The sequence below is a fragment of the Myotis myotis genome, unplaced genomic scaffold (genome assembly GCF_014108235.1).
Source record: "Myotis myotis isolate mMyoMyo1 unplaced genomic scaffold, mMyoMyo1.p scaffold_m19_p_11, whole genome shotgun sequence".
Classification (NCBI taxonomy): domain Eukaryota; kingdom Metazoa; phylum Chordata; class Mammalia; order Chiroptera; family Vespertilionidae; genus Myotis; species Myotis myotis.
Genome location: NW_023416315.1, coordinates 125,233 through 140,706, shown reverse-complemented (window position 1 = coordinate 140,706; position 15,474 = coordinate 125,233). Strand labels below are relative to the sequence as shown.

Genomic DNA, 15,474 nt, shown 5'->3' with positions numbered 1-15,474 from the left:
GGGATTTGGGGTGTGGATGCCCTGATCAAACCTCCGGGAGCCCCAGGAAGTGCCCAGGAGGAGGCAGGGCTGGTCTCTGGGGGCTGGTCCTGCCCCAGGTCTGCCTCAACAGGGGGTCCCTCCGTCCCACACCTAAACCCACTTACACAGAAACACATTTGTATGATTTCCAGTGAGAGAAAGTCCCCAGCGAATCTGGGATGACTTGCTTCATTCGGAGCTTAACTCGATGTGATTGTGAGCAGGCCGTGCCAAGCTGTCCTCTCGTTCCCTGGGTCTCAGGTGCGCTGCTCCGGTCGCTAGCTCTCTGGCCTCTAAATTATGCAGTAGCTTCTTGCAGCTGTTACTCCACTCCCCGTGCTGATGCACTCCCGTCCAGGTCGAGGCCACGCATCGGGTCCCTTTCGACAGGAATTACTGCCTAGCTGTCCTGAGGCTACAGTGCAGGGCATGGTATTGATTTTTCAAGTGCTCTGTGTGAATTTCGTTTCAGGGGCGGGAAGAAGGTGCCCTAAAATATTTCCTTGTTCTACAAAAGCCGTGCGGCCCTGCTCCGCAGCCGGGCCGCCTGCAGGCCTCGCCCCATCCAGCAGGGGGCAGCAGGGCCACTCCTGCTCCAGGTCTGCTCGCCATGCTGTCTTTGTCCTGACCCCTCACTCAGCAGTTGAGCTCGCATCAGGGGCTCATGACCCACTTTCATGGGGGCGTGGGGGCGAGGAAAGTGACTGTTTGGGGTCCAGGCCCTGTTCCGAAAGCCTCACATGCAGCTTCTGTTTGGGGTCACAGCCAGCTCAGGGCCGCCTCCTGCCTCTGGGTTGGCCGGAGGCCGGGCCAAGCTTCTGCACCAAGGCCTCTGGGAGTCCCTGGGGATCCCGGCCAGAGACCACCACTGCCCTCCAGGCCCCCAGGCAGCCCTCCCCCTCCCCCCACTGTCCTCTTGGACTGGGCAGGTCTGGGCTGGACTGCAGGAGGGACAGTCAGATGGAGGTGACAGGGGCCCATCACTCAGCACCTGCTCTGCTCTCTGCTCTTAGGAGGCCTGAGCCCACGCCTCCCGGATGGTGGACACCCGGGTGTTACATGTCAGGGGCCTGAGGGTCACTGGAATGTGGCTGGAATCTGGGGCCCTGTCCTCCCCAAGCCCAGGCAAGGGCTGCCAAGTTTGGGTCTGTCCTCTCCTCCTCTCCTTATTTGGTGCTGCAGGTGATAAGGCTGCGACATAAGGGAGACTGCAGGCCCCTCGGCCACCAGGCTGCCACTGAGAGAGGATGGTGAGGGCCAGGGTGGGGCAAGGGCAGTGGCACCCTGGGGCTGTCCTTGGGGTGGGAGAGCAGGGCAGCGACTTCTGTGCCTCCAGGGGTGGGGAGAGGACCCTGACCCCAGCTCTCCTGGGAAGGCTCTGGGGTGTGCATGGGCATCTTGGGGGAGCCCTGGAGAGGACCCCTCCCCACCCACAATGTTGCAGGCCAGCAGGAAGGCGGGGACCCGGGGCAAGGCCGCGGCCACCAAGCAGGCCCAACGAGGCTCTTCCAACGTCTTTTCTATGTTCGAGCAGGCCCAGATCCAGGAGTTCAAGGAGGTGAGTGCCCCGCCCCAGCACCTGCCCCGAACCCCTTCCCTGGAGGTGGTCCTGGCCCCTGGCCCTGCTCTTCCCACACCCAGCACTCCCTCCCATCCTCCCTCACTGGGGTGGGGGCTGCTCCCAACTGGAGACTGTGGCCCCCACCCCAGGCCTTCAGCTGCATTGACCAGAACCGTGACGGCATCATCTGCAAGTCGGACCTTCGGGAGACCTATTCCCAGCTGGGTGAGCACACCCCCTTCCACCCATGAGCCCCCTGCTCACTCTGGGAGCCCGCTGAGGGGGGACAGACCTCCTCCTCCCTGTACTCCCCACCTCCCCCACCCACAGCTGCCTCTGGCTCTCCATGTCTGGCTGGAAGGAGGGGCGGGCAGCCTGAGCCCTGCCTGGGACACCTGGGTCCCTGTATCCACCTCTGCCCCCCACCCCAGGGAAGGTGAGTGTCCCGGACGAGGAGCTGGATGCCATGCTGCAGGAGGGGAAGGGCCCCATCAACTTCACCGTCTTCCTCACGCTCTTCGGAGAGAAGCTCAATGGTGAGCAGGGCAGGTCGGGATCCCCCGGAGGGCAGTGAGCTTGAACGCCCCCCCCCCCCCCCCGTCCCCCACCTGGACTCCACCCCCTGCCCCCCGCCCCCCGCATCCCACCCCCCGCCCCCCGCCTGGACCCCACCCCCGCCCCCCCCGCCCCCCGCCTGGACCCAATGTGTCTTCAGTCTCTGCTCCCAAATCCCAGTCTCCCTCCAGACCTGTCCACCCTAGGACTTCCCTCTTGGCCTCTCTGAGCCTCAGGGACACTCTAACCGGAGACCCCTTTCCACCTCTTCTGGGGTGTGGAGGGCTCCCTGCACCTGGGTTCCTCCTGGGTGAACCTGGAGGCTGGGCCATGGGTGCTCACCCGGCCCCTCGGCCTCCCAGGAACAGACCCCGAGGAAGCCATCCTGAGCGCCTTCCGAATGTTCGACCCCAGTGGCAAGGGCGTGGTGAGCAAGGACGAGTAAGTGGGAGCTGGCCAGGCTGTGGGGAGGCCCTGGAGGGGGACCGCCCTTATTTGGAGCCCTCCCTGCTCTCTGGACCACCGGGCCGTCATCCCTGAGCCGTGCGGCCCCCCCAGGCTCCCACTGCTCCTCGCTCCCCAGGTTCAAGCAGCTGCTCCTGACCCAGGCAGACAAGTTCTCTCAGGCCGAGGTGAGGACGCCGGCTCCTTCGTGGGGGTCACCCCAGGGGCCCTGGGGAGCCTCAGGGGCGTGGCTCCTGGCCTTGGAGCCCAGCTCTCCAGAGGAGATGCCATCCCTGTGGAGACCCGGAGGGTGAAGACTGTGTAGTCCACAGGGAGAGGGTGTGCAGGGGCACCTGCAGTGTCTGGAGGAGGGCTCACTGGGGGTGAAGGTGGCACAGAGAGGGGTGTCTGGGGCCAGAGGGGGCTATTTGACCCATGGCCCCTTAGGGGCCCACCCTCTCCCCAGGCTGCCCAAAGTCAGACAAGAGGAAATGTTAGCTCAGAGTTTAGGTTTGGGCCTGCAAAGGCGGAGGACCCGCCTCCCTCACCGGCCGCCTCTCACTGCCCCCCTCTCCAGGTGGAGCAGATGTTCGCCCTGACGCCCGTGGACCTGGCTGGGGACATCGACTACAAGTCCCTGTGCTACATCATCACCCACGGGGACGAGAAAGAGGAGTGACGGAGGCTGCGGCAAGACTCAGGGCCATGCTCTGGCACCTCAATAAACGCCATTTCCCAGGAGCCCTGTGTGGTGGCCTCTCTGTGACAGGGTGTGTGTGTGTGTGTGTGTGTGTGTGTGTGTGTGATCGTGCGGAGGGGGACAGAGGGAAGCTGAGGGCCAGATGCAGGGACCACCAGCCCCTCAGTTCTTCCCACACTGCCCAGCTTACAGATGGGGACACTGAGGCCTGAGAGGGAGGGCCCCGGCCAGAGGCCAACCTCTAGGACGGGTGGGGAGTGTCCGGCCTGCAGGCTGCAGAAGGCCCACGACATCACCGGGTCTGGCTCTGCCCACGCCTTGGGGTGAGTTAAATGTTTGACCAAAAGTAGCCGCCTAATTTTTAAGTGGGTAATTCTGGATGGCCCTCGAATGGTGGTATAAACATCCACACGGCCCTTGGCAGAGAAAAGGCTCCCCACCCCTGCCCTGGGCCCTGAGCCCACCGTCGCTCGGAAGTTCCACCCGCTCTGCCCTCCTGGGACACGGAGCGCACAGCCCGGGACTGTCTCTGCAGACGCGTGGGGGGTGCTGGGCCGCGTGCAAGGCCCTGAGGAACCCATGTGAAAACACACCAGACTTGACTTGGAAGTGCAGGCGAGGCACCGTGACCCGAGGAGGGGCTCGGGGACCTGCAGGGGAATGCTGGGGCCCGGCTGCAGGCTCAGGGTTCAGGGTCAGGTGGCTGCGGAGGGAGGGGCTTTCATAGAGGCCGGCAGTGTCCCATCGCCCACCTCACCTCACAACTGGGGCTGGAAGAGCAGGGACCTCCAGAGTGCCCATGGGGGAGTGGAGAGTGGGCACCGAGTCCTGGTGTGGACAAGGACAGCTGAGCCGGCCTCCTGCTCCCCCAAGACCCCCCTCCCCCCGCAGGGGCCGACCTCACCCCCGTCCTGGAGGGAAGCATTTTTGTGGGGAGCGGTGCTCTGTTTTTGTTGTTTCCCCTCTCATCCCATTTATTAAAGAAACGGTAAGAAAAGAGACAACGCAGGGAAACACCCACCGTCCTTTCACACCAGGTTGGACAGAGCACATGATCTCTTCCCCTCAACCCCCACCCCCCTTCCTCTCCACATCAGTTTAAATGTTGGGGCTCTTTGACTGGGAGTACGGGGGAGTCGGATGAACAGTGGAGCCTTGGTCCTGGCCTCCTAGAGAAGGGAGCTGCAGGACCTGCCAGTCAGGTGGAAGTTGTAGTTGGATCTTTAAAGTGGCTGCCCAGAGAGGTGCTCAGTTTAGAGCTTGATCTGGGACTTGGTCGTTTTAGTCACTACACTGACACTTGAGTTTGGAAGTTATCTGACTATTGCTCATCAGTGATCATAAAAGTCTCGGTCCAGAGACCCCTCCCCCCAACTCCCTTAGGGCCCCTGAGCAGGTGTCCCAGCCTGTGGCCCTCCCTGGGACTGTGTCCAGGATGCCCACCCCAGCTCCTGTGGGCTCTTGGCCCCTGCCTCCTCCTCCGCGGGGCTCACATTCAGTCCGAGGGTTTGCAGAGGACCACCGTCCGTCCCAGGCTCCAACCCAAACCCTGCTGCCCAACCCACCCCCTGCAGACCCGGGATGCAGAGGCTGGGGTCCCCAGCGGCAGCCAGCCTCACTCGGGCTGCTGGACACGCAGAAGCTCGAGGCCCAGGAAACAGGCCTGCTGTGCCGCTGAGGTGCCCAGAAATAGGAAGAGGCTAGCACTCCCCGTGCAGAAAGGGAAGGAAGCCCTTTTCTGGGGCATTTCCTTCAGGAAACTTGTAATCCCAGGATCTTTCCCGCCCCTTTCTGTGTAAAACTGTCTAAAAGCTCAATGAGCCTCTTGCGAGTTTTACAGCCCAAGACAGCTCCCGGGGGCTGGGCCATGGCTCTGACAGGTCACGCCCAGCTCCCAGTTTCTTGGGAGGCAGGAGCCTGACTCAGGCCCGAGCCCACTTCCAGGGGCAAATGTGTGAGAAGAGGTTTTCCTCTCGGTTAAGGCGAGGAGCCAGCCCAGGGGAGAGGACAGGTGCAGGCAGGTCTGTGGGGAGTCTCTGCAGGACCAGGCCCGGTTGGTTCTTCTGAGAACACGATGGAGGTGCCTGACTCCTCCCCGGCTTTGAGGAGCACCGTCCAGCTGAACGCTCATTAACAAGAAATGTTTTCTTTCCCGTGTAGATTAGCTTCCCAGCAAGGCCTGAAGCTCCCTCCCACTGAGCCCAGCCGCACCCCAGGGGACGGGGCTCAGGGGCCTCACAGTCAGTGACTGTCCGCCCCCGTTTGTGGTCTTTTCAGATTTTATCCTGAAACCCCTCAGCCCCCAGCCAGGTCCCCAGTCCCTGCCCTGCCCCCACCCCACCTCTGGCAGGGTGCACCTTCTTTAGACGTGTTAACTCCACTGACAAAGGTGAAGACGGGCTCTTAGCTGCATCCGCCTCCCTGCGGCTGTCCTGTTCCCACACCCCACCCCGCCCACCCACCCACGCGCCCCACACAGCTCACCCTGAGTGCAGACTGGCTCCCACACAGGCTGAGCCAAACCCCCCGGTTGGGGTGGGAGGGCCCCAGAGATGGCAGTGCAGGCACTCGGCTGGATTTCACTCAGCAGAAATGCAGGAGAGACTAGAAAGTAATAGGTCAACCCACTCCCCTGCCTTTGCTGGGAGCCTTGCAGACACTGCTGGTCGCTCTGGTCAGAGGATGGGGTGTGGAGATGCAGAAGGGCATGAGCTGGGGGAGGCCCTCAGAGACGTGGCGCTGCCTGGGGGTCAGACCACGCACTGCCCATCAGCGAGCATGGAGGATGCCAGCTTCCTCTCTGCGACCCTCAGGGTGGGCTGGATGTTGACAGCAGCTGGGTCTCCCTGAGCCTCCAGGTGTGGTGTTGAGTCGCCCACCTGACAGGTACTCCCCACCCTGCCCAGCGTCCCCCCTGGACACTGACTTAGCTCAGGACCAGGCACAGCCACAGGCAGGGCTGCCACAGCACTTGGCTTCATTTTTTCTGACTAAATGTGCAGATGAGGGACCTTCGGATAGATGGGGTGCAGCTGGAAGACTTTCGCCCACCCTGAGGTGGCAAAGCCCCTGGAGCCACAGCAGTGGTGCACCACCCGGAGTGGGGAGGGGAAACCTTGGCACAGGAGGGTGCTGTGTCCCGTAGTACAGAGCACCCTAGTGAGTGAGGAGGGGTGTGAGGAATCTAGACTCCTGGTGTCTGTCCACGGGCCCTGCCCCCCAGGAGCCAGCACAAGAGGCAAAGGCAGGAGGGGGTGGCTGCAGCCTTGGGGACAGGACTCCCTCTGCCGGCTGCCCTCCCATCTGCCCCCTCCCTCTCTACCACCTTTGTCTTTCAGTGCCTCTCTGTACCCCAGGAGCTGAAACAGCCCTGACCTCCCACCGGCCCCCCTGCCGTCTGTGGAGCATCCCCACAGGGACAGGCTGATGACGCGAGAGCCACTTGGCTCCAAAATAGAACCTTATCAGCCCTGCCTGCCCACTGTGGCGTCAGCAACACCCACCCTCCTTCTCCCAGGACCTGCCAAGCATCCTGCTTCCCCCTTCTCAACAGTCACAGCCAACCCCCCCGTCTGGATCCCCTCCCCAAAACACCTACAGGGTCAAGCAGTGGCAGCCTTGAGAGGTAGGGCCCCTGCCTGGGGCCACAGGTGACTGACTTGCACTGGGGTGGTCACTGCTCCCAGAGGGACACAGAGCACAGGCGGCAGGTCTGTGGGGACGAGGCACTGGCCCAAGACCAAGGGCCAGACAGGGGAAGGGCCAGACCTTCTGGCGTGTTCCTTCAAGGCTGTATCTTTGTAAAATGGTAACTCTTACACTATATATACTTTTACCACAATAAAACATTTAAAAAGTAAAACATCGCGGGAGACCCACCAGCCCTTGCACTTATTTTGAGGGGTGCACTGCTCTGAAGCCTCCTGGGAGCCTTGCCCCCTGTACGTGCCTACATGTTTCATTTAAGAACATCGTTGGTCTCGTGTTCAGAAAACCCAACGAGGAGAGAGCAAATGGGGTTCACTTTTTTTGCTATGAAATAAGAAGTCAGCAGTTGCTGGGCTTGGTCTGGTGGCTAAGCGGCTCCGGCTGAATCCCATGTTCCAGGACACGACGGAGAGACGGTGGAGGGGCAGCCAGCTGCACCCTCCCTTTGACCACACACGCCTACTTCTCAGAAGTCCAGACCCCGGCCCTGCCAGATGCTCCGAAGTCTCTGCCAGATCTGATCTCACACCACACATGGCGGCCAGGAGACTGGGAAAGGCAGCACTCGGACTTTCCATCCCTGCCCACAGCAAGGAGAGGGGGTGAGAGGAGGCGTGGTGTTAGTCCCCAGCAGTGGGGGCACCACTCATCGGTCCCTGCCCACCCCACCCCCAGCATCCTCCTGTGGCGTGTGCCCAACACAGGCCACGTGCAGTTTCCGGGAGGGGCTGCTCAGCTCCGTGTCAGCACGGCCTGCTTCCTGGCTGTGCCACGTGCCACCATGAATCATTCTGTAAAACAGAAACGGTAGCAGTACCTGCCTCACTGGGCCACGGGAAGATCCAATGACAATGCTCTTAAGACACTTAGCACACTGCCTGCTCCCCTAAAAATACTCACTCATTCATTCAAAAATACCAGCTCCCCTGGGACTCTCCCACATGCCCCCGAAGGGCAGGCTCATTCAGTCTGCAGGGCAGCTTGGCAGACGCCTTGCTAAGTGTCACGGAGGGAGCGGTGGTCAGCTGACCTTGGGGGGCCCCTGTTCTGGGGAGGCCCAGCACCCCTACGCTAGGCTGCCTGGGGGTGGGTCCAGCTGTTACTCACTAGCTGAGCGGCTTCTCTGTGCCCCATCGTCAAAGGCTTATTTGGGGATTAGACGGATTAACGTGCCAAGAACGGAGAAGGCAGGCAGGTCTACAGCGAGGGCTCTGTGTGTCATGCCTTAGCACTGTCCACTCTGTCGCGGGGACAGGACCAGGAAAGAGCAGGGGGCGCGGTGGGAGCGGCGTGAGGCTTCCCGGGAGGGTGAGATGCGGGAGGGCACCCGCAATGGGGCGGCTGGGAGGGCGCTGGCGGGTGGGAAGCCGGTGGACGGGACTGAGCCGCGCTGCATGGAGGCTGGCAGGGCCGTGGCCCGTGCGGAGGGCCTCCCATCGCCCGCTCCCCGGGCCCGCTCCCCCGGGGTATGCAGCCTGCGGACTCGGTGCGCCTACCCTGTGGTCAGCACGGGCGGCCGCCGCAGAGTCTGGCGACTGGCAGGTCCTGGGGTCACGCGAGGGGCGCCAGCTACCCCGAAGGGACCAGGACCTCGGGGGAACTGCCTCCTAGGAGGGTCCCTTCTGGATGGAGCGGCGCCCGCACGCGCACACGCGTTCCTTGACGCAAGCCCCGCCCCGCGTTGCCCGGGGAACAGGAGCGCGACTCCGCGCACGCGCAGCCACCGGGACTGGCGCTCGGCGACGGGTGGGGCGGGGCGTGCGCGGATTGGAGGGTTGCGATGGTGGCGGGCGGGGCGCGCGGTTGGCGGGTAACGGCGCACGGCGGTGGGCGGGCCCCGTGGTGATGGACAGAGCGAGGCGCCCGGCGATTGGCAGGATGCGGCGCTGGGCGGGCGGGGCGCTCAGATTGGCGGAGGCGGCCCGCGGCGCTGGGCGGGCCCGGGCGCGCGGCGAGGTGAGAGGCGTCCGGAGTGGTCCGGGCGGCGTGGGGGCGCCCGGGCCGGGGGCTGAGGGGCGTCTCGCGGACTCTGAGCGGGTCTCCGCTGTTCCCCTCGAGCGGGCGCGGGGCCGCCCTGGGGCTCAGGCGCCTGCAGCCGGTCGGGCTGGGGCTGCGGCCGGGAGGGTCCGACGTGCACCGTGCAGTCCCGAGCAGGACGCAGAGGAAACTGAATGCACCGCGTTAGGAGGTAACTGCCTGGAGACGAAGCAGCTGAAGCGCAGGAGCGTGGGGCAGGAGGAGGCGGGGTGTGAGCCACGACGAGGGAGTGCGGGAGCCCCTCGTGCGGGCTGTGGGGGGCCGAGGGCGGGGCAGCTCTCACAGGCCCTTGTGGGGGTTGGGGTTCACTCGGTGCAATGGGGAAGCCGTGAGAGCTCCGAGCACGGGGCGGACGCCGGCTTGGATCGGACAGTGATCGGCTCATGGCGGGCTTGTCTGGCCTCGGCCCCGATGGAGCAGGTGCTGGGCGCTGGCCGGGCCGAGGAGGATTCCGGTGGGGCCTGTGGACCTGAGCCCTGGTAGCTGCTCAGGCGGAGGTGGGGGCGGGCAGGGGACACGGGCGGCTTGGAGCTCCAGGCGGAGGAATGCGCAGCCTTCCTTTTCTCCCTGCGGGTGCGCGCAGGGGGAGACTGGTGTCCAGCACAAGCGTTTCCAGCAGCTCGGCCCTCTGGTGGGCTTGCAGCCTTCCCCTCCATCCCCGAGGCCCGTGGGTGCCGGTGGTCATCCCCGATGGTCAGCTGGGTGCAGACACACCCGGAGAGCGGCCGCTGTGGGGGCAGGGGTTGCAGGAGTGCGTCTGTGCGCTCACAGGGACCACCTCCTTGGCCTGGAACACACCATGTTTGCCGAGCAGGCTGCCCAGAGGGCCCACACTCTGCTGTCCCCGCCGTCAGCCAGCAACGCCACCTTTGCCCGAGTGCCCGTGGCTACTTACACCAACTGCTCCCAGCCCTTCCGGCTGGGGGAGCGCAGCTTCAGCCGGCAGTATGCCCACATCTATGCCACCCGCCTCCTCCAGATGAGGCCCTTCCTGGTGAGCCGGGCCCAGCAGCAGTGGGGTAAGTGACCGGTGCGGGGGGCACCTCCTCCCACCGGCCTGAGACCTGGCAGCACTGGGGCCTTTTGTGTATCCCCCCACCCCCACCCCCCGGCCTGGGGGGAGCACCCACTTTCAGCTCAGTGTCTTCTTCAGGGGCCGAAGGGGTTAAGTCAGGTGTCACGTGAGGTGTGGTCAGTGGCCAGTGGCCGCAGGGCCTGGTTGGATGGTAACTGGTCTTGCACTGGCGAAGGGACATGTCTTCCTTGTCCTCAATGCAGGGAGCGCCCACCCCCCTTGGAGGGGCCTGTTTTCACTGACCTCCGGCCTCTGTGCCTGCTGTCGCTCTCCTGGGTACGTGGCCTGGGCAGTGCAAAGCTTTTTTTTGTTTTTTTACCTGTTTCTTCCTTGGTGGCCTCTCCTGCAGTTACGTTATTCTTGGTGGTGAACCAGGACCCCCTTCCAATTTTGGGAAACACTGCATTATCCATTGTCACTGCAGGAGTGGCTTTCCATGTAGTTTTCAATTAACCTGTTAATGTTACTAAGCTGACATTGTGTCGCTGAGACCCTGTCCTACTCGGTTTTACTGCCCCGGCCCCAGGCGCGGGGTCTCAGCGCTGGCTGCACACTGGCCCCCAGGAAGGCTTTGGGAAGCTCGGTGCCCAGGCCCCCCCCGCAGGCCAGTTGGATCGACTCTGGTTTTATCGGCGCAGCCGGAGAACACTGGGCCCGTCTCCCAGCTAGATGGTCACAGTCACTAACGAGTTCTGTCTTCTTTGCTGCAGGCAAAGTGTTTTTCACCTCCTGCCACATAGTAAGGGTCTCCTTCCACTGGCTCCCAGGGGCCTTCTCCTCGCTTCCCTGGGAGCCCCGGGCCCACCCTCAGGCCCAATGTCACTGACCTTTTAGATTCCTTACAGCAGCACCCTCTCTGGTACCAGGTTTCTCTTCCAGTCCCTACTGCTGCTAACAGGACTCCCCAGAGATGGAACCACCACCTCATCCTGCTCACAGACTGGGGCCAGGAGCCCAGACAGTGGCCCACAGTGCAGGGCCTCGCGGGGCAGCATGGCTCCTCACGGGCCTGGCTGTCAGACTGGCTTCACCCCGAACACCTTCATGCAGCTTCCAGTGTGACCGGGAGTCCTCTCCGGAGCTCAGCCTGTGCCGAGAAGCGCCCCTCCATTCCCCTGCTTCCTGACAAGCCGCCCTTTCTTGCCTGTGGCTCTCCCCTCTCCCGCTTGCTTCGTCTCCAGATTCCCTCGGGACCTCAGTGCGAATGTCGTGTGCTTCAAGGGGCCACCTCGGCCTCCAGGGCCTCCTCCATAGCCTGTCTTAGCTGCCGTGTGTGGCACTCGTCACCGTGGCTGTGCGCTCTGCCTGGTGCTCAGACCCTGTTGCTGAGCCTCTGTGCCTCGGTCTCCTCAGCCGCACGAGGGCTGCTGGGCTGGGGAGCTCCAGGCACAGTGCTCGGTGTCGTCGCCTGGGGGTGAATGCGGCTGCGATGTTGGGGCCTTGGGGTCTGTGGTTCCTGTGGGCGCCCTCCGCATCTTGTTCTGAACGACTCTTCTCCACTCCCCCGGGGAGACCTGGTGTATGTTCTCGGTTATTCCAGGCAGGAGGGGCTCATGCTGCAGTCGGCCGGGCTGAGGAAGGGGCTGGTCCCACAGCCACATGATCCCATCACCTCCTGTGGGCCTTCTCCCCAGGCCTGGGGGCTGGCAGATCCGGGGGCCTTCGGGAACCTGTGTTCTTCCTCCCTGCGCCCCCTGAGGACCAGCCTGTACTGTGCATCCTGATGGTCCCCGTGGTGTCCCAGGACCCCAGGCGCCTGACTCCACAGGGAGCTGACAGGGCGCGTGGGATGTAGTTTGATTTGGTGGTGTCTCTGTTTTCAGAGGATACAGCATTCGTGGAGCTCTCGGAAGAATCCAAACTCTTAAAGGAACTTGTTATATCTTTCAGACAGGGCTATGTGGAGACTTGGCACACCTGTCTTTCTAAGAACCAGTGCTCTAATGTCGGTGTAAACGAGGTAGAGCCTGTGTTAGGGGCCCGCGGCTGCTGTAACAACAGAGCCCGAACTTGGGCAGCTTAAAGCACATTCATTCTCCCGTCTGGAGGCCGGAGTCCGGGGTGCAGGTGTCACAGGGCCGCACTCCCTCAGAGGCTCCAGGGAGAGTCCTTCCCACCTCCTCCAGCTCCGTGACTGCTGGTGCTCCAGGCTGTGGCCCTGTCACCACAGACGTCGCCCTCGCTGCATGTCTGCTTCTCAAACGGACCCGTCCAGGGCCCGTCCACATCCCGAGTCCCCTGTCCCCCTGGGGCCAAGCAATCCTTTAGGTCTAGGGGGTCTTTGCCCTCAGTGAACTCTCCCGGCAGAGGCAGGGTCCCTGGGCGACTGGGCTCTGGGAGGCCTGTTTCCGTGCCCTTGGGGGGTGCCAGGAGGGCTGCCTGGTCTCTGAGCTCAGGTCTCGTGCCCAGGCAGTGGGGTCCTAGTGAAGAAGCTGTGTGAGCTGCAGCCCGAGGAGAAGTGCTGTGTGGTGGGGACCCTCTTCAAGGCCATGCCGCTCCAGCCCTCCATCCTGCGGGAGGTCAGCGAGGAGGTGAGCGCGCTCCCGTGGGGACAGTGGGCCACTTGCCCTGGACCCCAGGATTTGGGGCTGGGCCGGGGGGGTGGGGGGGAGCATCTCGGTGAGCAAGGACAAGCCCTGGTGGACTCTGGCCCGACCACCCCTCACCTCTGCCTTCCAGCACAACCTGATCCCCCAGCCCCCCCGGAGCAAGTACATCCACCCAGACGATGAGCTGGTCCTGGAAGATGAATTGCAGCGTATCAGACTGGAAGGCACCATCGATGTGTCCAGGCTGGTCACAGGTGGGGCGTGGGGCGGGGTGGCCTGTGCCTCAGGCAGTGGGTGAGACCCAGGTGGGGTCAGTTCCCGCCTCTGCCCAAAGGCAGTGGTCCCAGGACGCAGGTCCTGAGTGGGACTCGCCATCACGGTGGAGAAGGGGCTGGCTTTGCCGTGTGGGTGCTGGAGGAGGTGCTCCCTTGGCCCCCCTCCTGGGCCTGACGCTGCTGCTCCCAGGGACAGTGCTGGCCGTGCTGGGCTCTGTGAGAGAGGACGGCAAGTTCTTGGTGGAGGACCACTGCTTCGCAGGGCTGGCTCCTCAGACGCCTGCACCACCCCTTGACCTGGACAGGTGAGCAGGTACTTGGGGTCCCGGGCAGTGGTCCAGGGGAGTCACGGTCCCTGGACTCCATCTTCCTGCTCACCCGTGAAGGTGATGGGGGCGGGGGCACCTGTTTCCATGGCACCCAGAGGACCCCGACTTCTGCTGCAGGTTTGTGCTGCTGGTGTCCGGTCTGGGCCTGGGTGGAGGCGGGGGTGAGAGCCTGCTGGGCACCCAGCTGCTGGTGGACGTGGTGACGGGGCAGCTGGGGGACGAGGGGGAGCAGTGCAGTGCCGCCCACGTGTCCCGCGTCATCCTCGCTGGGAACCTCCTCAGCCACAGCACCCAGAGCAGGGACTCCATCAACAAGGTAGGGCGCCACCTGCCCGCAGCAGCCCCTCCTTCCCTGCGTTGGGCTCAGGGTCTTGCAGTTCTGGTGGGCAGTGCCCAACAGCGATGTCGGGGCCACCTTTGCCCAGGGACCGCCCTGGCTCAGCCCCTGCCTTCTGCCCCCTGCGGGAGGGCTTTGCTCTGCTCCCAGCCCAGTGCCCCAGGCGGTAGCTAGGTGACCCTCTGATCTAAGACTCCCCAGGGCCTCACAGCCTATGGCTCTACTCCCAGGCCAAGTACCTGACCAAGAAAACCCAGGCTGCCAGCGTGGAGGCCGTCAAGATGCTGGATGAGGTCCTCCTGCAGCTGAGTGTGAGCACCCGGGGCTGGCAGGGACGGGATTGGACACTGAGGCTGCGGCCGGGCACCAGGAGGCAGGTGGCGAAGGGCATCGGATGGGCTCCAGGCTGCATGGTGGGTGCCGGCCCTGAAGCTCCTCTGCCCTGTGCCCTCCAGGCCTCGGTACCCGTGGACGTGATGCCAGGCGAGTTTGACCCAACAAACTACACACTCCCCCAGCAGCCCCTGCACCCCTGCATGTTCCCACTGGCCACCGCCTACTCTACGCTGCAGCTGGTCACCAACCCCTACCAGGCCACCATCGATGGAGTCAGGTAGCCAGCACAACCCAACTGCAGCCTGACCCATGGCCTTTGGACTCAGTGGCACCAGGAGGGGAGGGTTGGGTGCAGGATTGCAGAGAGCCCACCTCGATTGGCCCCTTTCCTAGGGTGCCTGGGGACACCCCCATGTGCACCTGGTGAGCTCAGGCTGCCTGTGGGAGGAGTGCAGGTGCCAGACCCCCTTGCCCTGCAGGTTCCTGGGAACAGCGGGACAGAACGTGAGTGACATTTTCCGGTACAGCAGCATGGAGGACCACCTGGAGATCCTGGAGTGGACCCTGCGTGTCCGCCACATCAGCCCCACAGCCCCTGACACCCTGGGTAATGCACGGGGCTCAGCTATGTGGGGTGGGACCAGAGACCAGGGAAGGCCTGGTGGCCCCTTGATGCCCGGCGGGTTCCCGCGTGGATTTGCACTCACCGGCCTTGCCCCAGAGTGCGATGCTGTTCTGGGAGCTGCCCTAGAATTGCCCCGCTCAGCTGTCGGCCCCCTTCTCTAGGTTGCTACCCTTTCTACAAAAGCGACCCGTTCATCTTTCTGGAGTGCCCGCACGTCTACTTTTGTGGCAACGCCCCCAGCTTCGGCTCCAAAATCATCCGAGGTAAGCTTTCTCCTCGGACACGGACTCGCTCTCTTCGGGACCCAGGCTCCTGGGAAAACCCGCGCGGGGGCCCAGGCCCACCTGGCGCTGGCTGACTGCGCGCTGACTGGCCGCTGGGCCTGTCCGCGCCCATGGCCAGGCCAGGGCTCCTCTGGTCGGTGTCACGTTAGCCTCTGGCTTCTGGGTGTCCCCGGCCCTTTCCATTTTTGCCCAGAGGAGCCTTGCGGCCAGCACTCCCACGTGCTGGGGGGGCTCCCGTGTCTTGTGGTGGCGTCCCTCTGAGACGGGCTCAGCCAGAACCTAAGGTGGTCCCCACGGGTCTGGTTTGCAGGCCCTGAGGACCAGACGGTGCTGCTGGTGGCTGTGCCGGACTTCAGTGCCACGCAGACGGCCTGCCTGGTAAACCTGCGCAGCCTGGTCTGCCAGCCCATCAGCTTCTCAGGCTTCGGCGCCGAGGACGACGCCCTGGGAAGCCTGGGTCTGAGCCCCTGAGTCGTGGAAGCGGCCTCTGCCCCTGCTGGATTAGCACGAGCAGCTTGTCTGTAAATAAACCTGACGGCTAACTGGTGATCTAGGTGGACCTGAGCTGCGCCCGCGCCCTCCTGTGGGGGAGCCCACACAAGTGGGACTCCTGCCCTCTCTCCAGCCGTCAGGCCCGT

At 63.7% G+C, this 15,474-nt stretch overlaps 2 protein-coding genes across 4 annotated transcripts; both read left to right on the top strand.

The window, feature by feature from the left end:
- The first annotated feature begins 1,147 nt into the window (after window positions 1-1,147).
- MYL7 (myosin light chain 7) lies at window positions 1,148-3,322 on the top strand. The gene is made up of 7 exons (XM_036326970.1): window positions 1,148-1,271; window positions 1,466-1,579; window positions 1,732-1,807; window positions 2,014-2,118; window positions 2,500-2,578; window positions 2,721-2,769; window positions 3,159-3,322. Exons 1-7 carry the CDS (start codon window positions 1,269-1,271, stop codon window positions 3,258-3,260), a joined length of 528 nt encoding a protein of 175 aa, XP_036182863.1. The 5' UTR covers window positions 1,148-1,268; the 3' UTR covers window positions 3,261-3,322.
- A 5,583-nt stretch (window positions 3,323-8,905) lies between these two features.
- Window positions 8,906-15,385, top strand: POLD2 (DNA polymerase delta 2, accessory subunit). Of its 3 annotated transcripts, none has more exons than XM_036327140.1 (11): window positions 8,906-9,177; window positions 9,841-10,045; window positions 12,511-12,632; window positions 12,781-12,904; window positions 13,116-13,230; window positions 13,372-13,570; window positions 13,822-13,902; window positions 14,047-14,204; window positions 14,407-14,534; window positions 14,714-14,815; window positions 15,147-15,385. In XM_036327140.1, the coding sequence occupies exons 2-11, from the start codon at window positions 10,006-10,008 to the stop codon at window positions 15,305-15,307; spliced, it is 1,230 nt and encodes a 409-aa protein (XP_036183033.1). In that variant the 5' UTR covers window positions 8,906-9,177; window positions 9,841-10,005; the 3' UTR covers window positions 15,308-15,385. The 3 variants fall into 3 exon arrangements, with proteins under 3 accessions (XP_036183033.1, XP_036183032.1, XP_036183031.1); XM_036327139.1 differs by having other exon boundaries at window positions 9,798-10,045; window positions 13,122-13,230; XM_036327138.1 differs by having other exon boundaries at window positions 9,798-10,045.
- The last annotated feature ends 89 nt before the right edge of the window (window positions 15,386-15,474 follow it).

Excerpts from the sequence above, each read along its gene's own strand:
- MYL7 (XM_036326970.1), top strand. Across the intron at positions 1,808-2,013 it reads GGAGACCTATTCCCAGCTGG|GGAAGGTGAGTGTCCCGGAC; the intron begins GTGAGCACACCC and ends CCCCCACCCCAG. Across the intron at positions 2,119-2,499 it reads CTTCGGAGAGAAGCTCAATG|GAACAGACCCCGAGGAAGCC; the intron begins GTGAGCAGGGCA and ends TCGGCCTCCCAG.
- POLD2 (XM_036327138.1), top strand. Across the intron at positions 13,571-13,821 it reads GCAGGGACTCCATCAACAAG|GCCAAGTACCTGACCAAGAA; the intron begins GTAGGGCGCCAC and ends CTCTACTCCCAG. Across the intron at positions 14,816-15,146 it reads CGGCTCCAAAATCATCCGAG|GCCCTGAGGACCAGACGGTG; the intron begins GTAAGCTTTCTC and ends TCTGGTTTGCAG.